At 39.1% G+C, this 23,547-nt stretch overlaps 4 protein-coding genes across 7 annotated transcripts in view; 2 read left to right on the forward strand and 2 right to left on the reverse strand.

The window, feature by feature from the left end:
* LOC120805538 (membrane-associated phosphatidylinositol transfer protein 2-like) overlaps nt 1-3,930 on the forward strand; it is a 42,003-nt gene extending 38,073 nt beyond the window's left edge. For all 4 annotated transcript variants that reach the window (XM_040155853.1, XM_040155854.1, XM_040155855.1 and 1 more), the window contains one exon: nt 206-3,930. In XM_040155853.1, coding sequence (XP_040011787.1) covers nt 206-589 — 384 coding nt within the window. In that variant the 3' untranslated portion in view covers nt 590-3,930. The remainder of the gene's footprint in view (nt 1-205) is intronic.
* Nucleotides 3,849-6,851, reverse strand: arl6ip4 (ADP-ribosylation factor-like 6 interacting protein 4). Its single transcript, XM_040155875.1, has 5 exons — nt 6,541-6,851; nt 6,141-6,458; nt 4,940-5,057; nt 4,769-4,838; nt 3,849-4,681 (listed from the first exon to the last, which is right to left on the reverse strand). The coding sequence occupies exons 1-5, from the start codon at nt 6,692-6,694 to the stop codon at nt 4,625-4,627; spliced, it is 717 nt and encodes a 238-aa protein (XP_040011809.1). The 5' UTR covers nt 6,695-6,851; the 3' UTR covers nt 3,849-4,624.
* A 2,351-nt stretch (nt 6,852-9,202) lies between these two features.
* mthfd2 (methylenetetrahydrofolate dehydrogenase (NADP+ dependent) 2, methenyltetrahydrofolate cyclohydrolase) lies at nt 9,203-15,836 on the reverse strand. The gene is made up of 9 exons (XM_040155275.1): nt 15,687-15,836; nt 13,276-13,364; nt 11,257-11,441; nt 11,015-11,137; nt 10,660-10,812; nt 10,463-10,570; nt 10,271-10,363; nt 10,027-10,152; nt 9,203-9,928 (listed from the first exon to the last, which is right to left on the reverse strand). Exons 2-9 carry the CDS (start codon nt 13,353-13,355, stop codon nt 9,780-9,782), a joined length of 1,017 nt encoding a protein of 338 aa, XP_040011209.1. The 5' UTR covers nt 13,356-13,364; nt 15,687-15,836; the 3' UTR covers nt 9,203-9,779.
* mob1a (MOB kinase activator 1A) lies at nt 14,949-23,375 on the forward strand. Its single transcript, XM_040155276.1, has 6 exons — nt 14,949-15,159; nt 15,986-16,152; nt 16,749-16,842; nt 18,688-18,821; nt 19,677-19,840; nt 20,763-23,375. Exons 1-6 carry the CDS (start codon nt 15,146-15,148, stop codon nt 20,838-20,840), a joined length of 651 nt encoding a protein of 216 aa, XP_040011210.1. The 5' UTR covers nt 14,949-15,145; the 3' UTR covers nt 20,841-23,375.
* The last annotated feature ends 172 nt before the right edge of the window (nt 23,376-23,547 follow it).

Genomic DNA, 23,547 nt, shown 5'->3' on the forward strand with positions numbered 1-23,547 from the left:
CCATTTGATCCTTTTATGCAGGACTTGGGAAGAGATCTTGCTAAATAAATAGTCTGTTATTACATTTCAAGAATGCTAAAATAAATACCCAAAGCTCTATGAAAAACATGTGACGCTGCTATATTCTATAATAATAATACTGCCACTCATACTGCCAAGTGTTTGTTCCGAGCTGACAGTATGTCTGCTCTGATCCTCTCAACAGTTCATCACAGAGGGATATGCAGCTCATTTGTCCCAGCTGGAGTATAACCACCGTTCTCGGCCAGCCAAGTCCAGCAGTGCACGCATGGTGCTACGCAAAGGCAGCTTCGGCCTGGGTGCAAACAGTGACTTCCTCAGGAAGAGGAACCACCTGCTGCGCACCATCTCCTCCCAGCCAGCCCCTAGCTCCCCAACAGGCAGCATCCACAACAGACCAGAGCGCACACAGAGCCAATCAGACAGCGAGCGGCTGGAGCGGGAACGGCTGGAGCGCACTCACAGCCAAAGCCAGGGAGCAACCCAGCGCAGCATGAGCATCACAGCGAGCTGCTGGGGCCGCAGCAGCAGCACCAAGCTGGAACCCGGAGTTCTCAGCCCAAAATGAGATTAGAGAGACATCGCAAGAGTACCTTCAGGAGAGTGACTTACAGATAACGTGCTGAGGAGGAAACACATGACATTAAGATAAACGGAAAGAGTGAAAAACAGTTGGCCTGCACCAGATGGGTAATTACCACAAGGCAAATCATAGGTGCTACAAACCACTCTTTATAAAACTAATGCCAGTCACACTTATGGACACAAACTATGGCTGTATTTATTATAAAACAAACACACACACACACACAACTCAAAAGGCATTTCAAGAAGCACCTTTCTGAGGCAGGAACATGAACACAGACAGACATACGTAGCTCATGTTGTAGGAATCCAGACTGTTTCTACTGTTTAGTAAATATTTATCAGTCTTGAATACAAGGTCAATTTTCCTCCTACAACCGGCTCTTAGATTGGACATGGTCACACATAAAAGCACCCCCATGCTGAATACTGCAGCAAACAACACAAAGTGGTTACAGACAGATGTATCAGCTCCACACTCTGATACTGCACCGCAGCTGACTTGACTACTGTGGCCACTGCAAGCACAACAATTACTATAGAGATAAACTTTGTGAATAATGATTTTAAACTATGTCCTTTTTATATGATAATCAGATGTGTTGTTGTCTGAGAGGAGAGCTGGGAATCAGGTCAAACTGGACTGAATGTGTTTCTTTACTGGGTGTGACCACACAAACAATCATTTAGCCCAAATTAATCTTTGTTAGAATTTTTTTTTTTTTTAAAGAAAAGTTTTTTCATTTATCAACATTACAGATCAAAGTTTTGGAGATTTGCAAGCCAACTAGAAATGATTTGGTCATTAATCATTGAGCTGCTCCATCTTGCATACACATGTAGCGTTTACTAACAGCAATGACTAAACAGTGTTTCACCAAACCATACAGTCCAGTTCTGCTTGTTTTCTCGTCATCCCTCAGACCAAAGAACCATCCAGATATCACGAGACAAACCGCTAAATTACCCTTTAACCATGGTTGCAGCCGAAACTGTAACGGGATTTTATAGCATTTCACCACGCCACGCCACACCGCGCTGCTTCTCCTTCCTAAATAAGAAAATGTATGACTCAGCTAAAGGGAAAACTCCTACTACTGTATGGTTAATGTGCCAAAGTAAACAGTATGGAATGATATGCTGTGCATGAACAGAGAGGAAATGATTAGGGTCTCCTGTGTAAAAATGGAATAGATTGTGTAAGTATTTAGTTGAATCTCTTGACAAGGCTTGTACATAATTGTTATATTACAGTGCAGATCTGGTATCTGGTCCACTGAAGACCAGTTTCAAGTGTCTTCTCTCCTCTGGGGGTTAACACCACCTCATTCAGGATACGCTTTATTGATTGATGATGATAATTATTGTTATTTAAGATTATGAATATTTTAAAATGTATTGATTTTGTGGACAAATTGTGTTTTAAGATCACTTTATGATCTATGTTGTGGTTTGTTTTTTTTGTTTTTTGTTTTTTTCAAACTTCAGTTGCAGCAGCCAAAACTCAGAGGTCTTTGCCCAGCACAGTATTGCATTTTTATTATTTTATCTTGCAGATCACCAGAATTGTATCTACAGAACTGCTATCTTGTGTCATATATTGTATGTCTGTTATTATCTATTTTCTGAAATTTGGGATATTGCTTCTGTCTGGTTATCCCTATGCTGTAAATGAGGCATTGAATGTGCTCATATATAATCCTCCTTAGGTTAAGGCCTCTTTCTCCGTTCTGCTGCGTCTTTAGAGGAAGAAAAATCTGCAAATTGTAAATTCTGTACAATATGCCGTCAGAAGCAGGAACACAGCTAAGACTTACTTTATGCTGTTGACCGTTCACTTCTGATTTATTCATTGAAATTATGTTTATTTGTCTCTCTAGTAGGCGTGTACAGAGCTGACTGCAATGGACCAATATGGGCTCAAACGTAAGGGGAAACGTGCAATATTACTCCACCACATCGCAGCATCAAGCAGACTGTGTTGAAGACGGTGCATTGACAATCAGTTGAACAGGCACACATGGGGTATCCCAACATGTCTCTGCGCTACACAAATGCACAGTTACACATGCGAGTCCCTTTTACAAAGTAGAGATTTCTCACAACAAAGTGCCACTGACCTGATAATGGTATGCGACAATAATAATAATAATAATAATACATTAGGTTTTCTCCTTTGGACACACACGCTCAGTCCTTGTTTTTGTTGTGACATTTCCATTCCAGCATATGGGTGTCTAGCTGAACCCACAGAACATTTACTGAAAGAGTGACCCAAAAATCTACCCTTAGTTGGCAGTTTATTAGGTACACCTAGCTAAAACTAATGCAGTCTAATACACCAGCCCTGCGATAAAACCCCCCTTCATGAAGGTCATAATTTTCAGTATTTGTTGGAACTCGTTAGCGAAGTGTTAATGGAAGTGAAAGGAGATTTTGGAGGCTGCAGTTCATGGTGCTGAATGTATTGTGTTATATTGAGAGGAGACAACGGTGCGCAACTGTCCATCTGAATTTTGAGTTTTTCAAGATTCGGCTTGAAGCCATATAGACAACTCGTAGGAAACCTGCTGTTTATATAATGGCTGTTTGTACGTTCATAATAATTAGCAAATATAACAGGCAATGCTGGAAAACATGCACTCATGTAAAGCTGGCAAGTACTGAAATATATGCCCTTCCCCAGAGGTCTGAATTGCCTGGATATGAAAATCCAGGGACTATAAAGACGAAGAGGTGCGGTTATCTGCGAAGTTTGGATACATGTAGGCAGGAATTCGCTTCAATTCTGCTACCGACACACACATTACCAGAGGCCTTACATTTCCCTTTTCTGCCTTACATTGACCATTGTGTTGCGAGGCCTAGAATGAACGCTGCTCACGCCCAAACTGACTTCATGGAAAAGGACAGACTGTTCGTGTAGACTTTGTGGCCATATTTTCTTGAAAGGCTGTGGTTTGTTTTCGCTTCAGAGGAAATGTAATCTGATTTATTTCACCAACATTAGGCAACCCGTCACATTCTCAAGCTCTTTCTCCCAGGTTAATGCAATGCCTCAACTCTTTCATCAACAGTTTGCATTCACAGGCTGTAATATACAACATACCTTGGTAAATTAAGCTTGGAAAATATTTTCATTGTACAGGGTGTGTATCTTGTAGGTTTTGGATAACTTCATTTTACCCTTTCCCTTGTGTTTTTATGTACAGTGTATAAAGGACATATAAAGAACAACTGGGTCATTTTGGCCTTTTTTCACACTCAGAATGGTAACATCATGAAGAAGAATATGCTTCCAATTACAGGGATAGACTCCTCAGAAAACACGGCTCAGAATTGAGTGCAGTTCATACAATCAGTTTGCAAAAACCACCGCTTTATTCAGAGAACTAAATTGTGAGGTTTAAATGTGAGAAGACATCTTCGAGTGGGTGTAGAATATGTTGCCAAAATACAAAAAAAAAAAAAAAGAAAAAGTTTGCAGTGTCACGCAGAATACTGAACACTTAAATCAGCTTCTTACTGTGTTCAACATTAAGACATTTAAACACTGAAATTCTTTAAAACATGGACAAAATAAATACGTGATATCGGATGTGCAGACTATTTGGGACGACATCATCTTGAGTTCCTGCTCCTTTTATACATTTCAGTGGACTCAACACATTTAAATTCACCGTAACTCGTCTGCGTCTCTTTGTATCTCCTTTGTGATTAGCATAAATTTAAAAAGGCAAATCCATAGGAGATGATGACTTTTACCTGGATTTAACTCATTAGTTTGCATCAAGAGTATATTTCCCTTTTATTGTGTTCATGCACTACCGTACAGTTCAACCACAGGCAAGTCTTTGATATAAAATGCAAACTACATATACGATGTGTTAACTATTCTGAAAATGTGTTGGTGCCTCATTGAATAATCAGTATCAGGTGCCTAGGCAGCCTCTTCTTGAGGAAGGTAGTTTCATTTTAGTGAAGCTACTCAGGTTTTGGAAGGGGAATATTGTATCTTCTACCTGTTGATTCCCAGTTTTCTCTGGAAGGCATTCCCGTCTCCCTTGGTGGCTTTCTATGGGATGAATGGACGTTCACTGTTAGGAACAAGGTGACGCTGATACGTTCATTTCACACAGTTACAGCTGAAAGTTTCCTTTACCTTGTTGATGTCTTTTTGTTTTTCTCGGCTGACAATCTCCTCTATGATCTCTCCCTCTCCTCTCACCAATCTACAAGAAAGAAGAAACACACACAAAAAAAAAAAGGGTGGTTTCTTCCTTCACAGTCTCGTGTTATGGGTTGGAGAGTTTGCTCTGTAGCTCTGCCTTACCTTGTCCGTCCTGTTTCGGGGTCCACCACCCTGCGGATCACACTCTGCCTGGCCTCGTACTCCTCTTTGGTGAGAGGCCTCTTGGTGGAGAGCCGAGCCTTCTGCTCATCTGTCATGACTGCAGAGGAAAACGAAACTTAATCCACTACATCTGACTCGTTTGCTTATGTAGTACAGTTTCTGACCAACAGAGGTTCTAAAGAAGACAGGGATGGGCAAAGTGGAAAAAAATGACCAGACAATTTTCTGCCAGTGTTCCTATTAGCTGATAGATGATATAAAATCGTCGGATATCTGAGATTTTGCTTTACCATTTGCACCCCAGTATCTATCTCTTTAATATCTGTGGTTGTATTAGGCCACTGTGGGCCATCTCAGAAATAAGTAAGGATCAGTTTCTCAATCGATTTCCCAGAAAATTTACTTTATCACGATATAAGCTGATACCAAGATAAGCATAAATGTATCATGACAGAGGATTTTATCTATATGGTTCAATCCTTGTTATCCTTGCTTTAAGGTGGAGAACATACACTAAAACTTTGAAAATTATGGTTGCAACTGTTGTTTTTGTATTATTATTTTTGTAATATTTATAATTTGTCTGAAAAATGCAGATGACAATTTCCCAGAATGTAACAAACAGACTGCCAGTAGTCAAAAGTCAAAGATATTCAATTGACAGTGAAATAAGACCGAGAAAGGCAATTAATCTTCAAATGTGAGAGGCTGGAACTAGAAAAAGTTTGGTAATTTTGCCCTATAATTGACTTTGATGATTACGCCAAGGCAGAGGGGCCCAATAGGTCAGGGGGCACCTAGGCTAGAGCCTCTGTATACAGTGATGGTTAATATTTCTTGTTTGAAGGTCATTGAGCTCAGTTAGAAGACAGAAAATAACCATTACGAGGTGCACAACGATGCCAGAAAGATGATAAATGACCACAGAGACACCAAAAGACCATAAAGAGACATAGAGGGACCACAAAGAGACACAAGACGAGTATAAAGAGACACAAAATGACTACAAACAACGCAACTGCGTTTCCCTTTATGTCTGGGGGCCCTAAAAGGAGGGGTTGTCTTGGGTTGTCTTTTACTTGTCTGTGCACAGGGGCCCATGTTCTCATAATCCACCCATGCATATCGGTGTATTGGCCAGTCCCATTAAAACCCAGTGTGAAGTAATGTGATGTCCCACCAGGTCCCAGCTCCACCGCCGCCTCATCACTCTGCCACACTTCCAGGTAAGACGGAGGTTTCTCTGCTGGACCAGTGGACGGCTGTCCCCCCGCTTTCTTCTTCTCCTTCTTCTTCAACTTCTCTTTCTTCTTTTTCTCCTTTTTCTTCTGTTTCTTCAGCTTCGCCTTTTTCTTCTTCGGCTTCTTTTTCTTGGCTTTACTTTTCTTCCTCTTTGTCTTTTCATCGCTGGACGAGGACGAAGATGACGAGGAGGAAGAGGAGGAGGACGAGGAAGAGGAGGAGCTTCTCCTGCGCTTCTTTCTTTGAGTTTTCACATCTGAGGGACAAACAGAGAAGACGTTAAACAGCGGTGTTTGAAAGTAACACTCTGTCAAAACCTGCTCATTTCAAGTCCCAACCTTGGCTCTTGTGTGCCCCTTTCTTGAACGACCTGCTCCGACTCCTGCTGCTGGATGAGGAAGGCGACGTAGACGATGAGGAGGAGGAGGACCGTCTCCGTTTCTTCTTCTTCTTATCTCTTCCAGCTCTGTCAGGTGATCTGCTGCGATCCATCGCCAAAGAAACCACACGAAGAGAAATCCCCACTGAAAAGTTGGTTGAAGATCATAAAGAGTAGCGACCGAGCTTCAGCAGCCATAGAAGACAGGCTTTTTTTTTCGTTTACGGAAGTGTGCTCGTCTTCCATTACCTTCCGTCGGCTTCGGGAAATACAGTATTAAGGTTCCTAGTTCCTACTTTGAGTTTGACTATGCTCATTTGCTCACAGCGTTGGAAGAAACACTTCTTTTATTCAAGTAAATGTAGCAGTAAACCAGTGTAGAAATACTCTGTTACAAGTTAAAGTCAGTAATTTTACCTAATACAATTTTACTCAAGTAATGGTAATAGCATCAAAAATGTACTTAAAGTAAAGTGACTAATTTTACAGAATGGCACATTTCAGAATAGTATTTATTATATCATTGGATTAGAACTAGTTATTCATTAAATTTAATGTTGCAGCTGCGAGATGAGATATTAATGTTTTTATTTTGTAATAATCTGAATATGGAAAGTAACTAGTAAATAAAGCTGTCAAATAAATGTAGTTTGCCCCTGACATGTAGCCAAGTATAGAATATAAACTCTCATTAAACGGAAAAACTCAAGTAAAGTACAAGTACATTCAAATTGCCCTTAAGCGCAGTACTTCAGTAAATATACTCAGCTACTTTCTAGCACTGTTTGCTCAGTAACCAACAAGTACTCAGAACCTATACTTAATAAAAGTATATTTACTCAGCTAAAGATGACGGTCTTGTAAATGTAAAGTAAAAGTATATAAATACCATCATAAAAGTGTGCTTAAAATATGAAAAGTAAAAGTACTCATTATGCAGAATGACCTCTTACAGTGTGTTGTATCATTATATTAGTATTTTAAGTATTGGATTGTTATTACAGATGCATTGACATGTAGGCAATATTTTACTGTAGGATCTGTTTGAGGTGGAGCTACATATACATTTTTTTATACTGTGTAGTTTAATCAGGTGGTTCCCAACCTTGGGGTCTGGAACCAACAAGGGCGCCCAAGATAGAACAGAGGCATCATATGATGATTTTTTTGTGACTGGACATTTTAACCCCTTCAAGCCTATTAGAAATCCTTAAAATGAAACTGTGAGAAGGAAAAATCACTCTTTGGTTAGACTGTTCACAGCTCATCCATACCAAGGTCATAAGCTTTAATCACAAGTAGACTCTGCTTTGTTTTAAGCAATCACAAGCCAAAAAGACTTTGAACCACTTACTTAATCAGTAACAATGCATCATAATTTATAAGATGAGATGTCTTTTGTATGAAATCGGAATTTACAGCAAATACAGCTGTCACATAAATTTGGTGAAAACATTTCCCTCTGAATTGTAGTAAAATATTAGTATAAATTTGCAATTGCACTGTACTTAGGTAAATGTATCTAGCTGCATTCTACCACTTTTTTTGTATATGAGATATTAATATATAATAAGATTACTTTATAAAACATTCAAATCAAGTCTTTACATGATGCACATCATTAATTGCCTTTAGTCTCTTCGTACAATCAAGTGCATCTTTTGTAGACTGCCATTTTTTTTATGCTGCCAGTTTTGTCAGAGCTGGTATCACTGTTGCCCCCTTTTTTTTTTTTAAATCTCTCTTTGAATTTAGCCTGCATTGAAAGGTCTTTTGTCCCCCAAATCTTCCCACTGGAGTTTAATATCTTTAGTTACGTAGTATATAATTTTTTTATTCTTTTTATTGGTTTTTAGCACAGCTCTACCAGGACAATGAAACAAGTCCAAGTGGACCAGATTGAAGATGCCCATTCTATATACCTCATGCAATGATCCAAAGAAAAACCTGAAAAACTCAATTAACCCACAGAAACTTAACCACCCTTTGCCCCAGTAGGCTATCTCTATAGACCTGTGGTACCCCCCACAGCACCAAAATAAGAAATGAACGAAATTAAACGGAGGAATAATAATCTAAGGGCCAGTTCAGCTATTTATTATCAGGTTGAACGAGGACAACATTAACGTGACCTAAAATAGGCCACTGGGTCTTATCAAAAGATGAAAGAAAGTCTCTGACCTTTGTGTGTCAAGGGTCAAAGTTTGTCCCCAAAATAGTTCGAAGGGTATCGGATATTCAGGTTGTACCAGTCATCGAGTATTGTTGTCCCAATGTCCTGCTTCCATGTCATGCAAAAGTGGGTCAGCGAGTTAAAGGAATGGAATGATGTAACTGTGGGGTATCTTTTTTTGATAGGGGTCCAAAGAGACACTCAGTTTGTGATCCAGGATATGATTTGAAAAAGTTCAGCCAATGGTGAAAAATAAAATGTCTGGTATGATGGAAGTGAAAAAAGTGAGACTGACAAAGGTCAAATCTAGTTGAGATACCTTGGACTGGTAGAGAACATTATTTATAATGATAGTGCCTGAGAAGTGAGTTATATTTGGAAGTATACACAATCATTGTCACTGTTCATCTCAGAACAAGACACATTTAGTGAGAACAGAGAGCATCAATGTGAGAACATATTTGTAATATTTATTTCAAAGTTTTTACAAAGGCAATTGTGAATCTTTAAAGCTTGTATATTGATAAACATATTTGTTCCTGATGATGTTAGCCCTTAACACTCTTGATACATAAGGCTAATCTAACAGACAGGCCTCAGTTGCTCTACTTTAACTGCTCACCACCAGCTTTGAGTTAAATATTGTAACCCACCTCCATTCATGTTTAAATATTATGCCACCGTAGCAATAAATAAAACAATCTCTCAAGATTCCTTAAAACTCCAAAATCCCACAGAAATACATTGTAAACGATAAATACTGAAAACCTTGTTATATAACATGCAGCTGCATGAGCAAATGTAACAGTCTAAACATGGCTGGACTTGAAGTCAAGAAAGGTTAAAGATGTCAGCAGGAAAAGAGCCTTAAAGCTATCATCTTTCCAGTTTCCAGTCCGTGTGCAAGGGGAGCTTGTCAGGCTGCTCCAAGGAAGAAAAAAGAGGAAAAAAAAAAAGGGGGGGGTGGTGTGGTAGTGCTGGAGTGGGTGGAATGTGTCACTGTCGCTGCGATGTGCTCCAGCCCATTAAGACGCAGCCGCCATGCGGACCCTCTCTGGGGGATAAAGCAGAACGTTCTTAGCTGCTTTGATAGTGTTCTTCATAAGCATCGCCACAGTCATTGGTCCCACGCCTCCAGGTACCGGAGTGATGAACCCTGCCTTCTGTCTCACACCTGAATATGGAAAGAAAGAGAATGACGTTAGAGAACCCTGAGACACAACAAACAACTCCCTGCAGAAATATGTGCTCATGTTCACTGTCCGGCCCCACCTTCGAAATCCACGTCTCCAACCAGCCTGTTCTTCCCGGTGACTGGGTCCTGCACTCTGTTTATTCCAACGTCAATCACCGCTGCTCCCTCTTTGATCATGTCCGCGGTAATGAGGTTTGGAATCCCTGATAGTTCAGCAACACAGAGCAGTTAGACTAAAGAAACAACACAATCTTCTCAACAAGATAAGCTTCACACAGTTCGGTCAAAGTCAGATACAGGCAGACAGACAGTGACACCAACCTGCAGCAGCCACAATGATATCAGCGATTTTAGTGTGTTGGCAAAGTTGCTCCTTTGGAGTGTAACGGTGAGAAATGGTGACCGTGGCATCACCTGCAATAGAACTAAGGTTTAGTATGTCTACTTTAACTCTCACTCTTCATATATATTACATAATCATACACAGAAACCCACACACACAGCATAACCTACCTCCCGGCCTCTCGTGACGGCCGTCTGTATGTAGTAACATGGCGATGGGCATGCCCACATTCTTGGAGCGTCCCGCAACCACGACATTCTTCCCAAGAGTAGGAATACCTGGAAGACGAGAATTCACATAGTCGATGTAAATAGTTTGTTCTGCAGCATTTCAGCCCTTGGAGGAACTACGTGGTCTCTCCTGTTACCTGTGCGTTTAATAATTTCCCAGACTCCCCAGGGAGTGGCGGGAAGCATGGTGGACTGGTCCAGACACATGCGACCCACATTGACTACATGGAAGCCGTCCACGTCCTTGGTGGGGGAAACTGCATTACAGATTGCGCGCTCATCGATGTGGTCTGTCAGGGAACAAACACAAGTTACAGTCAGGACAATGACGTCAAAATTTTTTGTTCAAGAACACAGATGAGTTTGTAAAAGTTCACAAGTTCAACCTCCTAGAAAATCCTAACAGAAACTGACCTATATTTGCACTCAGTTGTAATATTAGCCTATACTCATTGTCAGTCTTTCTATTCCACCGTTCCAGTTTCTCTATACCTGGCAGAGGCAGCTGGACCAGCAGGCCGTCCACACGGTGGTCGGTGTTGAGTTTGTAGATCAGGTCCAATAACTCCTCCTCAGTGATGTCTGAATGCTTGAGAATCGTCTCACTAGAGATTCCTGTGGGAGGTTGAAGTGAGAAAACAACTCAAAACACAAGTAGGCATTCGTTCGTTTGTGGTTTTACTGTAGTAATCGTTGTGTTTACTGTGCGAGGATTGTGCATGTTTTTCCCTTACCGACATCAGCTGCGGCACGTGTCTTGTTCAGGACGTAGGAGTGACTGGCTGGGTTGTCTCCTACGAGAATCACACTCAGATGGGGTCTCCTGTGGCCGGCTAAAACCCATTTCTCCACGTCGGCCCGGGCCTCCTCTCGAATCTGCCGTGCTAGTTTCTTTCCTGAGATGACCACCGCCTCCTGCCTGAGAGTTGGTATGCAAAAACACTGGGGTCAGACGACAAATCCTCAATAACTTACATATTAACCAGCTGTGGTTCTGCTGTTATTCAGACAAAGAAATAAGGGGTCAATTTGTCACTCTCAATCTAGGGCTGCAACTAAGGCTTTTCTTCACTATTAATTACTTTTTCAGTGAAGCATATCCTTGTTTAGTAAAAATGATGAGAGATGCCCAACGCTAGTTATAACACCCCAAGTTTCAGTTAAAGATTTCTCAATCAATATGATCACGAACCAGTTTTTTAATTAATCTGTAACAAAGAAAACTAGTCTTTTTTTTGTTGCTTTCTTTAAATGTCTAACCAGCAAAATTTCTGTATTTAACAAAATTAGACTGAAAATATAGTTAGATCAAAATTATTGTAATTTAACATTCTTTTAACTCACTGATATAAATAGTCTTCATGGCACTAACCTAAATCCATCTATCTACTTGACATGTTCTCTTTGATTGCCATTGAATGGGGCTTTTGACACCGGAAACCTGTAATCAATCTCAACTATGCACCTTGGGCAAGCACCAATTATAGCTTCTAAAATAGAGAGGCTGCATGTCTCCACTTTATATTTATATTCCACTATATGACTATGTAGACAGAGCCGACCTGTCATGCTGCTTTATCCAAACAAGAGCGCCAAGATGGTTACCCATTATATAACAGCAAACACAGAGAGCAGTAGCTAATAACTGAAGAGTAATGAGCCATCAACAGTGATGTAACGATCCCTTTCATTCTGCCATAACGATAATGAAACCTCACAGAAAAGTAAAATGGGGTGAGGCCATGGGGCTAGTGTACCAGGTCCCAGAGAAAATGTGTCGGGATTACAGAGAGTGCAAACTGCTCTTAAACCCTCATATGAATTTAAATACAGAGCTGGTACACTTTGGAGGAAATCTCTCTTTTCAGATGTATGGACACATATCCACGTCGAATAGCCTATGTTAAATCAGACCCACTTCAAGGGGAGGCATTCTTTTAGTAGATTTTTATTCTTTTTTTTAGTAGCATTTTATAGTCCTGTACGTGTTACTTGTTGCTGTGTTCATTTTAAAGTAAAGCCAGTTAAGTTCATGTGTAATGACTATATTCTATATCAATAAAATTACCTTGCTCAAAATAATAAGATTCTACTAGATCTAATTTGTGACTGCTTTAAATCTGTATCGTGATCTATGGTAATAACTCAAGCATAATGTGTCATATGCCCTAAATTATCTGTCTTGTGACTCTGCAGATCATCTGCAGTGGCAACACGAGGTTTCAGTTTTTAAAGGCGGGCGTGCAACATTAGTTCATTACATGTATCTAAGTCATGCTGCAATCAGCACCTGCAAAAAAAAAAAATATATATATATATATATATTTTTTTTTTTTTTGTGCCATTTTTAATCATCTCAGATCATCCAGGACATAATGGCTCCAATGCATATGCACGACTTTCCCTTGTGTGCAGACCAACACTGAAACCTGGCTCCCCAGATCACAGGGTGCAAGCACCCAGGCCGATTTCATCAGCCAGCCCGCCGCTGCAATGTTACCGGCATAACGCTAGGGGCGCAACTAAATGTGACCAACTGCGGACATTTAGTACAATACAGTCAAACAAACCCCGATAATAAAACGCACGACCGTATCCAAGTATATATTATATTAAGCAAAACGTATTGTATTACATTTACATAAACCTGTCTTCCCACAGTGTAGGAAAAAAAAAAGCGCCAAACGGGTCGTAAAAGTGGTATGAAATTTACCCGAATGAAATCCGATTCCGGAGCTGCTGGTCGCACTCACCTCGAGGCGGACGTGTGCAGTTTACAGACTTGATGCTGGGAGTGTTGGCACAGTTTCCTGAGAGTCCTGAGCGCTGCCATTCTGACCAGCTGAGAGGAGAGGAGAGACCACGGCGAATCACACGCACACGCACACTCACACTACCACTACTACCACCACCACCACTAGCACCACCACCACCACCACCCACGGCTGACAGGGCGACGTCTGTGAGGGAGGAAGAGAGGAGGAGAGGCTTTAAAGCCCCCCCCCTTCACGCATGGGGCCTGCGTCACTGTTTATGTGCTGCCACACCTCTACTGCACAGATAATACTGTAGGTTTCCACTGAAATAAACTCTCCCCACAGCAGCAGGGAGGAGGTCTGAGTCTACCAACCAAATGACAGATTTATTCAATATCTATCTGTTGAAACATACATACATACATACACACACACACACACACACACACACACACACACACACACACACACATATATATATATATATATAAGAAGTATTATCAGCTAAACATAAAGTAAAAGTAGTTATTATGCGGGCAGAATGGTTCGTGTCAGTCTTTAAGCAGCATTTAATGTTCACTCTACAAAGCAAGATACTTTACTAATAATTATTCACTTTTTACTTCAGATAAAGTAGTAATAATACATTTAAAACATACTCCATTAAGTCTTGTGTTCAATATTTAAGTAAAAGTACAGAAATGCTGTCGGCAAAATATAACCAAAGTATCTAAAGTGAAAGTACTCATTCAGGCAGAATGGCTCATTTCAGTTATATTGGTACAGATTGTTAGAATATTATTAATGATACATTAGATGCAGCATTTAGCTGGTTGGGGTGGAGCTAATTTTAACCATTCTATATAAACTATTGGGAAGAATTTGTAACAATGCTTTGGATTTTATATACTCACCATAGGCTTTTAAAACCTATTTAAAAAGTAACCAGCAAGTAGCTGCATGGTATGCCCCCCGCGGAGCCCTGATCTGAGCATCACGGAGTCAGTCGGGGATTACAGGAAGAGACAGAGGAAATTTAGCCGAAATCTACACAAAGAACTGTGGCAAGTTCTCCAAGATGCGTGGAACTACCTGCCAAGTACTGAACGCTGAAAATTTGTGCATAGCTGTAAATTAGAAAAATATGTGCTATTTTAAAAATGAAGGGTGGTCACACCAAATATTGATTTGATCTAGGTTTTTTTCTGTTAACAGCACTTTGTGTGAAGTTAACTGTAAAATATAAAAACGGTTCATGGTATTTTTGTTCCTTTTAGTGTTTAAAACTTTTGCGCAGTGCTGTACATTTGGACTCAGACTCGCTTATATCGAAATCATTCTTGTAATTATTACCACCCCCCCCCCCCAAAAAAAAAAAAAAAAAAAAGATTTCTAACAAATAGCAAATAAATTTAAAAAATACTGGGTTACAAAATTTGAGCATCAGATAAATGTGGCTTTAAGAAGAAAAACATCAGGGTCAATGAGTTTGAGTGTTCTGACATTAAATTTGAGTTGAATTTTGGTAATAATTTGAGTTTATTACACCGAGGTAAACTTTAAAGTGTGTAAAGCGTATTGATGGACACAAAGTTATAAAGTTTGCTTAATGGACATAGAATATCTACTTAGGGAAGTGGTAATAGCCATATGTAGCCGAGAGGGGGCGACAGTCTGCCTGCCGAGCTTCTACAGAGAGCCGATAGAGGAAGAGCCACTGTGGGTGCAGTTCATGTTAGCCTAAACGTTACTGTTAGCAGGCGACGCCGACAAGTTATTCGTTGTGTGTAATTATAAAATAAATTGCTCTCTACTAAACCACGGTTAGGAGTTGTAACCGAAGCTCTCCAACGGCCGCTTCAACAAGATGAGCTTCCTGTTGTAAGTAAAGTTAGGAGTCGCTTGCTAAGTTGCAGCCGGAGCTTGCGGTTAACATTAGCTACGTTTCTGCGAAGTTCCACCGAGGGAAGTAACTATTAAAATAAGACACCGTTATAGAAAATAAGCCAGCTAACGAACAAGTTTGGGTGACACTTAATTCGCCCTTTCTTACTTAGGGTTATCATTCTTCGTCAAAACATTATTCGTGAACAGTATTTATTTATAGTTTCCCATTACTGGCCAACTACAACTTTTTTTTTTTTTTTTTTAACTAGGTTAGTTACGTGCTAACTTAGCTAGCCGGTTGATTACCGCTAGCTCAAGATTGGTTAGCCAACTAAGCTTATATTATCACTCTTTACTCAGATAAGACGACAGATGTTAACATTAGTCATGATCTACGTCGTTGCTGCCTTAACCTCGCTAAACCCACTAAATGTCGAGCAATGTAATGAACTGTTCCGTCGTTTACAGTGACACTGTGATGCTGTCGCATTTTCTGTGTGTTGCACCAAGTGGGTAATTACCTTATTCGCTGGATTTACATGACAGATTGTGCAGCGATGCTTCTGTTACACAAAAACAGGCTAAAACTAGTATTTAGACTTCAAAGTTGGCATGACGAATGTGGCAGCCAAGCATCAAGTTCATAGATGATCAACACAGTATTCCTGCAGCTGCTGATTGCACGAACCAGACAGGAAGGCTCATCACATGTGAAGGCCCAAATGGAGCATCTACTTCTCCACAAGTCTTTTAAAAATTTCACCATCTTGACTTGTGTACAGACAGTTGCTTAGCTCTGTGTACGTTTGATTCTTTGCAGTGGCAGTCGCTCATCTAAGACCTTCAAGCCGAAGAAGAACATCCCAGAGGGCTCCCACCAGTATGAGCTGCTGAAACACGCTGAGGCAACACTGGGCAGCGGGAACCTGAGGCAGGCTGTCATGCTGCCAGAGGGAGAGGATCTCAATGAGTGGATTGCTGTCAACAGTGAGTGGATGAATATAAATAGACCTTTTTATAGAAAACATCACTCAGTGCACAAAACTACCATTTTAAACTTCTACCTATGGCCAATGTTAAGACGAGCATTTGTATTGCTTAGTGTTAGGAGAAGATTGGTAGGGTCATACAAACACACAGAGCTGAGAAAGTGATTAATTACTGGTTCCAGCATTAGGATATTTACAAAGTAAGCAGCATTGGTAGCCACAGGATTTTTCAAAACCCAATGTGAAGGGCAGATCACCTAAAATATGAAATGTTGTGATATATACATATGTAATTTAAATGAAGATACTGTACTTTAGAATGTGAAAAGAGAGAGGACATGTCAAAATGAAGCGCTTATACAGGATATACAAAAATGTGGTTGTATATGTATAACCAGTTCTTCAGGACACCATCCATATGCATTGTGGTGGGAAAAGTAACTGAATGTTTGGTTAAATATAATCATATATGGCTCTAGATAATGCTTACTAAAATGCACATCATAAACTGTTGTAAAAATATTAGTATTATTTCATTATTGTTATGAACATCATTTTTAGAGAACAAAAAAAAAAAAACACCCTTTCTTTCAGCGGTGGACTTCTTCAACCAGATCAACATGCTATACGGCACCATCACCGAGTTCTGCACTGAGACCAGCTGCTCTGTGATGTCTGCTGGACCAAGGTAATGGCAAACAGTGTCCTTATTACACGTGCATTTTATTTTTAAGTACAGGGCTTCTAATATGCCCTTTTTTACAGAAGACATTTTGACATGTCGCAGTAGGAAAAGCTACTAAAGGTACTGGTGTTTTGCATGCTGGTTCGCTGTCACACGGTCACGGTTTACTGGGACACTTGAAAGAACAGAACCATCATTAATGTTATTAGTAGCACTCGTGCCCACAATGACAAGTCAAAATGTCTGCTGTGAAAAAGGCCTATTGCATACACACTGCCTGTAAAAAGTGTTGTTTCACAACACTGAACAATACAGGATTAACTGGGCTTTTTTAAAACAAAAAACACTTCAATGACAGAGTGAGAACAAATTTCTAAAAATTTACGTTAGTCAATATGAATGTAAAACAAAATCATCGATTGCTTGAGTATTCAGCTCCTTTACTGTGATGCATCACTGGTGCTGTTATCTGTTTTTATACTACCTATTTTATAGTCCTAGCAGAAAATATATCATGAAGACATAAGAAAGTTCCAAAAAATTTTGAAACAGTTTAAAAAAGTGACCTCAAGCCTTTTTATATGTTCATGTAACATGTAACATATAATGTTATGAAAACTTGCTTCGTTGCAAAGCTGTGAACAGCTCATAACCTGTGAAATGTGTCGTCTGACCAGTTCCATTGAAACAAAGGAAAAATTTTGGCTGATGTAAGCATTTACGTAATTGTAGGAAAGAAGGAACTTCACACAATTCAGCTGAGACACAAGATGTGTCACACTAAGCTCAAGGGCTGTTAAAGAACATTATGAGCATGAGTAACAGAATCAATAACAAAATTGTGGTTCATCCGCAGAGTGATACAGGGCTTCATAATAAATTAGTGAATAATTAGAGAGTGCAACATGTCTTTATAACAGAACTAATACAAATGTATCAGTAATTATGGAGTGCATGTTATTTTATTAATGAGCTATGAGAGACACACTTAATGTGTTTTAGTGTTTGAAGCCATGATGAATGCTTTTTGACTTCAGGATCTTGTACTGGCTGAAATTTGATATCTGATTACAACCATTTAGTAAATAAAGGTGAAAGCAGTTAAAGTATTTTCGGGGCATTTTCTGCCTTTAATAGGGAACAGACAGTAGAGAGTTAGCAGGAAATGAGGGGAGAGAGAGATGGGGAATGACATGCAACAAAAGTCCCCAGCTTGAATTTAATTAGACTGTACCAAAATTAATTGTAACAAGTGAAACAAGGCTTTGCAACCTTTGGGTTCCCATTACATTACATTACATTTAAGTCAAAATCAATCAATTATAGAATGTAGTTGATGAGACATAATTTGACCTTTAGGCCAGGATTTGGAAATAATGTATATAAAAGAACCAAGCCATGGATTCAGATTTTTAATGGCCGATAAAGTTAAAGTAAACGAAAGTGAGATTCATCATCTGAATCTCACATGAGAAAAACAGGAATTGAATTTAGCATGTGGTCCCTGTAGAAGCTGTTTAGTTATAATCTAGATTTGGCACTTCCTCTATCCTCTCTCCTGCCAAGACTGTCTACAGTCTCTAATCAGAAGGAAGAGACCACAGTTTTCTTCCTGTTGATATAGACGCCAGCAACAATATGACTGTAGATACTTTTGCATTTCCCCCTCCTGCTTTGTTTTTTTTAGCTTATCTACTACCAAATGATGTTTTCATGTCCTTATAGAAAGGCAGAAATAGCACGTTATATGTAGAGCTTACATCTTCACATCTCCTGTAGGTCTGCTGTAAGTAATGAATCCAGTCAATAATACGAGACAATTCAATTAATTTTGCTCTCTTCCTGTAGATATGAGTATCACTGGGCTGACGGCACCAATATTAAGAAGCCTATCAAATGCTCTGCGCCTAAGTACATCGACTACCTGATGACCTGGGTGCAGGATCAGCTGGATGATGAGACACTTTTCCCTTCCAAGATAGGTGAGTTTTGATTATTTTCCTTTTTATTAGTTTGGCAAACAAAGTTTCAGTTTAAGCTTTTTGTGACGATATTGTAGTTGTTTTTAGCATGTAATCTCCACGAATTTCCCAGCAGACCCTTCTGTTAGTAAAATGCAGGGAGAGAGAAACTAACACCAAATAGGGTATAGTAACATTGTTCTTCATCAGACCAAGCAACTGCATTCACCCATTTTATTCAATTTGAATATTGTCTTCCCACAGGCAAAGTTTCTCACAGTCTCCAGACTCTAATAGGTTTGTCATTTGATATACAGTATATGTTCTTCTGAGGTGATATAAGTGGGGGAAAAAAGCCATTCAGAGTGTTTTTTTCCCAGAGTACTTATGTAAAATCAGTGTTTGGCTTATGGCGAGAACAGACCCGACACCAAACCCTTTCAGTAGAGGCTCCATAGCCGTGCACTTAGAGTGCAGTCAGAAAGTAAAAGGACTTTCTTTTTTTTTTTTTTTTTTTCCCCCCCCCATTTAGTTGGCTCTTCTTCGGCAATTTGACACGAAGCAATGATTGTGTGGTTAACGAGCTGACTTTAAGCTCTACGAGTGTTTGATGATGTTCTTGCAGTCCTTTTTATGTATAGTCACCCAATTTTAGAACAGTGGATTGGGACAGCGATCCTATACATACAGACAAGGAAAAGCAGTGTAATGTTATTTTCGGTCACCTGATTTCAGTCCAGTTTATCATGTGTCTCACGTGAAAACCAGACTGACTGTAGTCTTGCTCCGATGTAGGCTGAAAGGCTTAGTGGAGGTTCAAAATGGCACATGCTCTTCTCTTGACATCAGCTTTTTCCACCTCGTTCTGTCCCACAGGAGTTCCCTTCCCCAAGAACTTCATGTCTGTGGCCAAAACCATCCTGAAGCGTCTGTTCAGGGTTTACGCTCACATATACCACCAACATTTTGACTCTGTGATGCAGCTGCAGGAGGAGGCCCATCTCAACACCTCCTTCAAGCACTTCATTTTCTTTGTTCAGGTGAGATTATCCAACTACAATAAGGGGCTTAATCACTGCTGTGTATCTAAAGCCCCCATTCAGACATACAATGCAATCCATATAAGTGCTGCCAGTTTTACATTTTGTTTGAAAAGAACTCCCGGGTCATTTTTACATAAAAGTTGCTCTGGCAATATGTCTGCTGAGGAAGTTATAACATTCCTGTAATATTTTCTATTAGGCTCAAGTATGAATTTAAGCAGTCATACAGGTAAAAGCTTCAACAAGATAACTTCTGATGTGTCTACAAACCAGTCAAACTAGGACTAGGACTGAAGCTTAAAATTCGGCGTCTTGCTCATTGATCAGTTTCAAAGCAGCAGACATGACTCTGAAGAGACAGCCTCTACAAGTTACACTACTTTTGTTATACTGGCTCGACATTGATTCAACACTGCAATGAAAGAACTGCTCTTCCTCTGTTCTAAGAGTAAGATAATAAGACGACATAATGGGATGTGGTAATAAATAATCTAATTTCATAACTTGTATATAACATTCTGCAGTTCCTAGTCTAGTCTATGCCAGAAGCCTGTTATTATGTAAGCTTTGTGGCTCTATCTGCAACAGTCCTGTCTGTTTAAACAGTCAGCATGGATCCTTTCCATAACAGAGACCTACAGTATGCATGAAAGCCAAAAAGCTATTATTTGAACAAAGAGATAAAACCCAGCAATTTTCCAGATTATATGTCTGAAAGGGGCTTAAGTGAATTTGATATGGCGGGAGGATTTTAGCATGTGCACATTGAGTGTTAAAGATTGCATTTTTATACAAAATGTCAATCCATTTTGTCTGTCTATCTAACTGTCTATCTTTCTTTCTGTCTGTCTGTCTATCTGTCTGTCTATCTGTCTGTCTATCTATCTATCTATCTATTTATTTTTATTTTGTCTTGTAGGAGTTCAACCTTATCGACAGGCGAGAACTTGCTCCCCTGCAGGACTTGATCGAGAAGCTTGGATCCAAGGACAGATAGACATTTCATCACATTTTCATCACATATCTCCTTTTTTCAACAATTTCCTTTTCTCCTTCTTCTTTCTTTGTGACCTCTGCTACCTCTATGACTTCTAGTCTCAACTCTTAAAATCTGTGCCTTCTTCTTTTAATTTCCTGGATGTTTGTACTGTATTTTTCCTTTTATTCCTTCTGTGGTGTTTTATGCTGTCTTTGAGCCTTTTTTCCATTTTGCCACTCTAGATCATAAAAAGTGTAGTGTAGTAAAAATATTATTTCACAGGACTGTGCTGTTAAGGACTCTGTAAGAGCAATCTACTGAATTTTATATTGGACCAAGGATATTTGGAAGTTAAAGTGAAAACCAGCTTTTTTTCCTTCAGAAATGTTTTGATTTTCTAAAAACGTTAGTTATTGATAGATAGGCAATTTTCTTTTTAACGTTTATATATTGTAATTACAATGACTGACCAAATATCCCAGTCTTAGATTTTTTTTAAATGTCTGTCATTAGTGTACAGTGGAGAGTAACAGGAAAGATGGCAAGAAAAGTAGTGGCATGAGACAGGTCTTGGGTGGACTTTTCACCAATGACAATACAAGTGTGTGGAAGGTATTTTCACTCCAACATGAAGGCAGGCACCAAAATGCACCGGTATATAGTATATAGCACTATGTCACAAGCTGGTTGATATCTGATACCCCACATATGTCAACATGTTTCTGTTTGACATGCTCCTTGACACAGTTGCATGTGAAGAGACAATTGTGAGATGCCTTTGTTCTTGCCCCACAAAAAATACCACCATCGACTGCATTATAGCTATTTCAATTTGGTCATGCAATATTGTTTTTTGCACATTTTTCGGCTATTTTCTTAATTAAAATAGTAAAATGCGAGATACAGTGCTTACAGTGATATTTTTAATCTGCTTTATAGTCATTAATAGCCTATTAAAGCTTGTATAATGACCCTATACAGGAGTTTTATAGTAGAAACCATCCTATCAACAGCAAAAGTAGTCTAATGTGAATTTTTAGTTCATTGCTGTGGTGCCGATTAATTGTGGAACTCTTCATTTTTGTTCTTTCAATGCTGGTACTTATTATTTTTATACTAAATATTTTTCCCCTGAATTGGAAAATGGAGTAGTAACTATCGCACCTGTGAACGATAAGGATGAGTGACCTGAGATGTATGTAGTTTTTCAACAGAAGCCTTTATTAGTCTTGGTGCATGTATAATTATCATGGTCATTTCCTGTGCTTAACTCAGGCTACAACAGCAGGGCTGTTGGTACTGCCATCCTTTCAAAAACTGATGCAGCTAGTATTTCTGATGAATGTTCTGTTTGGAAAAGTTTGAGCAAGGGAACTGGTCCATAACCTACTTCATGGTGGACCTAAATTCATATTAGACAATCATGTAACCAATTAAGAGCTGTTAAATAACTTAAATGCATCAACAGGAACCAACCAATGTGATTAGGTGCAGTTTAGTGTTCATTTTATAATTTACCACTTTTTAATAAAGACTGTCCCTATACTTTGTTGAAATATTTTCAACTTTATGAAAAAATATGTTAAATTCACTTTTAAGTGTGTTTTATCGACTTTTAGTCCCTCAAGTTGTTTGGTTAAAAAAAAAAATCAAGCCAGAATCCATTATGTTACTCATCTATGGGCATATCAATATATTTTGCAAGACTGATTTATTTTACAGATTTTATTTGAGTATACAATTAGTCCTTTCTTTCAGTCCAGTCACATGTTTTAATTGATTGCATTTTGTCACAATTTTGTTTTTAAGTGTTTGGCATGGAGTTACATTATATATTACATTGTAAAATAAATAGTTGACTCAACCTTTTCAAATGAGGAACACAGGCTCTGAAATGAATTAAATTTTATATATTTACGATAAAGGTCCAATCATTGGGTGGTCATTTTGACTGGGAGGAGGGTTGGGGATGTATAGTATGTACTACGTCCGAACATTTGCTGTAAATAATATCAGTGTTTTATCTGAACAAAACTGTGCCTTACAAAAATGAAAATGTCTGACATTGACAGTATTGGTAGATCAAAAACTCAATAAACACTGAAAGGACAATGCTGTGTGGATTTTCATTTTGTGCGTACTGAATGTCTGGAAGACTGTGCAGACTTCTGCAGTAGAGATTGGTGGATCCTGGCTTCTCTTCATGGACTACCTGTTGCTTTTAGAATTAATTGATTACTGTTGTTTTGGATTGTATTGATAGCTTGGGCAAGGCCTCTCAGAGCTTTGTAAGCAATCTATCAGATTTGTTACTGCCCTGTGTCCTGCTCCCACAGATCCTCGGAGGCATTGCTTGTGGTTGTTCCAAGCGCTAGATTGATAAACAAAGGTGATAAAGCCTTTGCAGTCAGGGCTCCTAGACTTTGGAATGACTTACCTGAGGAGATCAGAGCAGCAAACTAGGTTTCATCCTTTAAATCACTGTTAAAAAAACCCACTTGTTTGAATTTGGTTTTCAGTGGTTTAACTTATGGAATTTTAGTTCATTTTACCCTATTTGTGTTTTATAATGTGATTATTTTTTATTGTTCTTAGTTTGTTTTATTACATTTGCTTATAAAATGTGTTGCGTTTTTATTGTAAAGCACTTTGTAGCTGTGTTTTGAAAAGTATTATATAAATAAAATTAATATCAACAGTGAAGTATTGACTATCCAATGAGTTT

The sequence above is a fragment of the Xiphias gladius genome, chromosome 19 (assembly GCF_016859285.1).
Source record: "Xiphias gladius isolate SHS-SW01 ecotype Sanya breed wild chromosome 19, ASM1685928v1, whole genome shotgun sequence".
Taxonomy (NCBI): Eukaryota; Metazoa; Chordata; class Actinopteri; order Istiophoriformes; family Xiphiidae; genus Xiphias; species Xiphias gladius.